At 47.1% G+C, this 3,804-nt stretch overlaps 1 protein-coding gene across 1 annotated transcript; it reads left to right on the plus strand.

Moving 5' to 3' along the window:
- The first annotated feature begins 127 nt into the window (after nt 1-127).
- LOC149328844 (uncharacterized) lies at nt 128-3,596 on the plus strand. The gene is made up of 3 exons (XM_089559110.1): nt 128-295; nt 1,415-1,652; nt 3,304-3,596. Exons 1-3 carry the CDS (start codon nt 128-130, stop codon nt 3,594-3,596), a joined length of 699 nt encoding a protein of 232 aa, XP_089415236.1.
- Nucleotides 3,597-3,804: the final 208 nt, after the last annotated feature.

Raw genomic sequence — 3,804 nt, forward strand, 5'->3', positions numbered from 1 at the left:
ATGGCGCAAAATAATAAGATTTAAATGGGCCATGTCGGCGAATTGCGTACCGAAAAAAGCGCTAATCTAGAGGAACCTAAATTGAGTCTTGCGCCTCGTTTCGCAGGTGATGCGCAGCTTGGTACCGATGTGGCTCGCTACGGCGAGCGGAAACTGGACAAGTGACGTCATCGATGACACAGCTGAAAGAGGCGTGGCAAAGGTGCTCGCCGCACAGCAGCTGAGTGCGATAGAGGCCCTGGTGGACGACGGCTCGGACCCAACGCGGCCAAACTCCAGCATCTTCTCTTGGGAGGTACACGGCAGTCCAGGGGCGTGGCTTTAGATGGTCCCTCATGCACTTCTTTTTCAACCGTAATATATAATAATCGCCTACGTGTGATGTCGCCCGGAATGAAATTGTAGTTTACGCACAACAAGAGACAAGATGTTCAAGTGAATCTGGCGTCAGATTTAAGTTGGCCTGCATCAATACAGGACCAGTTGCAGTAATAAAGAGGTCACTTTTCTTGAAAACAGAATTGGAATAGGAAAACCGCGAGAAAAAGGTGAATTTAAGCAGTTGGATAAAGCTGCTCCGCGTCCTTCGTTCTTTAGGGAATGCTAGATGTGTCCATATCATATTTCCTTATGTCGGTTACCTTAGGCGTATTAATTTTTATGTCTTGGCGCGTTCTATTATGTCTGTTTGGTTAGAGGCTCTCATGCTTCAGCGTTCCTGAATCAAATCGTCTCCTGCTGGAGTTTGCTAGTGTACTTCCGAGCAATCATACTGCCCACTTCGACTGCGCCCTCCGTATAATGATAGTTGCCAGATTATGGTCAACTGCTTGAACACTAAAGGCGTCGTCCTTGGTTAAAGAGGAATATGTGTTCTGCAGCGCTTTTGCTGAATTCCTCTATTTTCCTTCGTACCGCTAACGTTGATGGGCTTCTGTTCTTATTAGGTTGTCTCGTTCTCTAAGTCTACGCTAATTCAAGACCTTGTCATCCTGTCGACACACGTCGCACGCTGCCGAGCACATACGCTTTCTGGACGATGCCAGTGTGGGCGCACACTATGAAATCTACTTCAGTTTTAAAGACGCCAATCTGGCTCTTCAATCTCCACTTCCGGTTCTGCCGTTTGTGGAAGACGGTAGCCACGACCGGTAAATTATTTCTTCTCCCTTTTCAGAACCTATACCATACCCAATCAGCACAGGTAAATCGGCAAAATATTGCAAATGAGTGTTTTCACAGCGGTCCTTTGTGGGAACTTCATTTCCCTATACATTTCCAATACTAGACCGATTGGCTGTGCTGTTGGGGTAGTCACCAAATGGCCAATCTCCAGCATGCATCCTGCCCACCTTGGCAATGAAGTCTTTCGTGTACACGGTAAGAGTACGTGCCAATTTTCCGCGTCCCCCAGGTTCGCTACCTGGAAGACCGCAAGGCCCTGCTGGTTCCACCGGGTCTGCTGGGGCTCTTCCTGGACGCCTCGCCCACCGTCGAGCCAGTGCTGGTTCCTCTGCTGGGCCGGCCCCTGCTGCGCGAGCTCATGCCCACGCGCCAAGGACCGTACGCCTGGCGCAGGCGCCACGAGCGACGCCTGGAGGACTTCGTCAACTGCGTCGCGTCCGGTCTCGACGTCGCTGGCACTCCGCAGGGTACGTGCGCGAAGAGTGGAACGTAGAAAGGGAACGTAAATGGCGCTCGTCTCAGCGTTGCGTGCCGTGGTGATACGTTCAATCAATTGATTTATCGATCGATCGATTTATGAATCAATTGGTGGATTGCTGGGTGGATGGATACGATCGATCGATCGATAAATCAATCAATCAATCAATCAATCAATCAATCAATCAATCAATCAATCAATCAATCAATCAATCAATCAATCAATCAATCAATCAATCAATCAATCAATCAATCAATCAATCAATCAATCAATCAATCAATCAATCAATCAATCAATCAATCAATCAATCAATCAATCAATCAATCAATCAATCAATCAATCAATCAATCAATCAATCAATCAATCAATTCAGAGGAGCGTGTTGTTGGGCTAGTTGGTTCTGCATAGTATATAAGTGAATTGCGCAACAACTTATACAGTACACAGAAAGAAACACATACAACAGTTCACGATCGCACGTGCGCTCGTGAACTGTTAATCACTGTGAACTGTGAATCAATCGCCGCCTCTAATATTCAATCCCACGTCTTTAAGATCTGTAGCCTACTAATATTGCCACTAATCCACTGTGGCAGGTAGCATGTATATTTTTAAGGAACGCTCGGCTTTATCCGCTGACTGTTGTAGCAAATGACGCTCAAGGAACGCAATTGAGCCCCGCGATTATCACTCTCACGCTGTACTTTAGCTGCTTGCACGCATGCTGGCGTCTGGCCTCAACTTGTTTATCGAGGTAACAAGAAAATACAGCCGGTCAATAAATGGCTTCGCACGGTGGTTTCAACGGGAAGCAGTCAGTGGTTCCAAAGAGCTTCATACCTGTTTCGGCCTTTGAAGCATTTTTACTTAAGAAGAGCAGTGTGTATACTGGTGATGAATGCAAGTAGCTTCTCGACTTCCTCATCGGTGGACTGGATGCACTGACGGTTATCCTGCCTTACGTTCCTTGTACAGCTTCTCGCTGTAACTCCGACACTAAAGCGAAGTAGTGGGCGCACTGTCATGCACATCCTCTATAATTTCTCGCTGTCTTTAGTGTGAGGGATTAAAATTTCGCATATTTATTGCTCACAGTTTTGATAGACCTAATATATAGCTTAATAATCTGTCAACATGGAGCCTTGAAGACTAAGTAGTGGGAATTAGCACCGCGATGGCTTCTGCTGGCACGAATCTAAACAATTATACGTAATTGCTAAGGACGTTCTAGAGATCAGAAGAGCTGACAACTAGAAAAAAAAAACTTTTTAAGAAGCAGTTTCTGCAATTTTTAAAAATATTTTCGTTATTATCGAAGCATATGTCGGGAAATAGAAAATAATTATTTTGTGCCCGATAGGAAACACGAGCTGTACCTTGCAGAGAGAAATAAAACGCAGAATCCATGTAATTTAGGATACACAGCGGTAACCATGATATAGAGGTAGAAATTTGAGGCGGAGGTTATACTGTCGCTTTCCTGGCCATATACTTGTAACAACATTCTCGCTCAAGGTCAAGGTGTAAGAGTAGTGCTCAAGGTGCAGGTATTTTTTGTCCGATCATTATTGGCAGTAGCTTGATGGAGCAGCGGACGGTAAGCACCATTTCGTCTGCGTTATTCGCACCTACTGCCGCAGATATTCGCGCCTTGGCCACGGAAACAGCCCTCGAGTCCGGAGTGCTGGAGCCGTTGCTGGTGCTCTACAGCCGGCGGCTTCGGGAGGAAGCAGGGCGGCCCATCCGGTTGCACCACGACTACAGCAACGCCGAGCTCTTCTTTGTGCTCTGGGCGTTGGGACACTGCGGCAGTCGCAATGCGGAGGTCCTGGTGAATGGGGCGCTGAGAAACTTCGCGCCCTTCGCCAGGGCCTTCCGGTGTACCCTCAACCAGGCCATGTGGAGCGGGCACAGGTGCCCCTTCTGGCACTAAGGACACCCTGGTGTCGTTTGGTGGTGGTTTTCACCGATGATTAGAATATTTGTTCGTTAGCGGTGAATGAACGCACGGGTGGACTGAAAGACTGTTTTCTTTTTGCGAAATGTTGCAGTGCCCAAATATATTGCAATACCCAGGGGGATGGGCGGGGTGTTATGATGAAGAAAAGCAGTTCTTTACAGACCATTATTTTTAAGTATTG

This window comes from Amblyomma mixtum, chromosome 9 (genome assembly GCF_055824585.1).
Source record: "Amblyomma mixtum isolate Tamu chromosome 9, ASM5582458v1, whole genome shotgun sequence".
Taxonomy (NCBI): domain Eukaryota; kingdom Metazoa; phylum Arthropoda; class Arachnida; order Ixodida; family Ixodidae; genus Amblyomma; species Amblyomma mixtum.

Coding starts and splice junctions, on each gene's coding strand:
- LOC149328844 (XM_089559110.1), top strand. CDS start 128: ATGTGGCTCGCTACGGCGAGCGGAAACTGGACAAGTGACGTCATCGAT. Junction 296..1,414: donor CCAGCATCTTCTCTTGGGAG/GTACACGGCAGT, acceptor CGCGTCCCCCAG/GTTCGCTACCTGGAAGACCG. Junction 1,653..3,303: donor CGTCGCTGGCACTCCGCAGG/GTACGTGCGCGA, acceptor CTACTGCCGCAG/ATATTCGCGCCTTGGCCACG.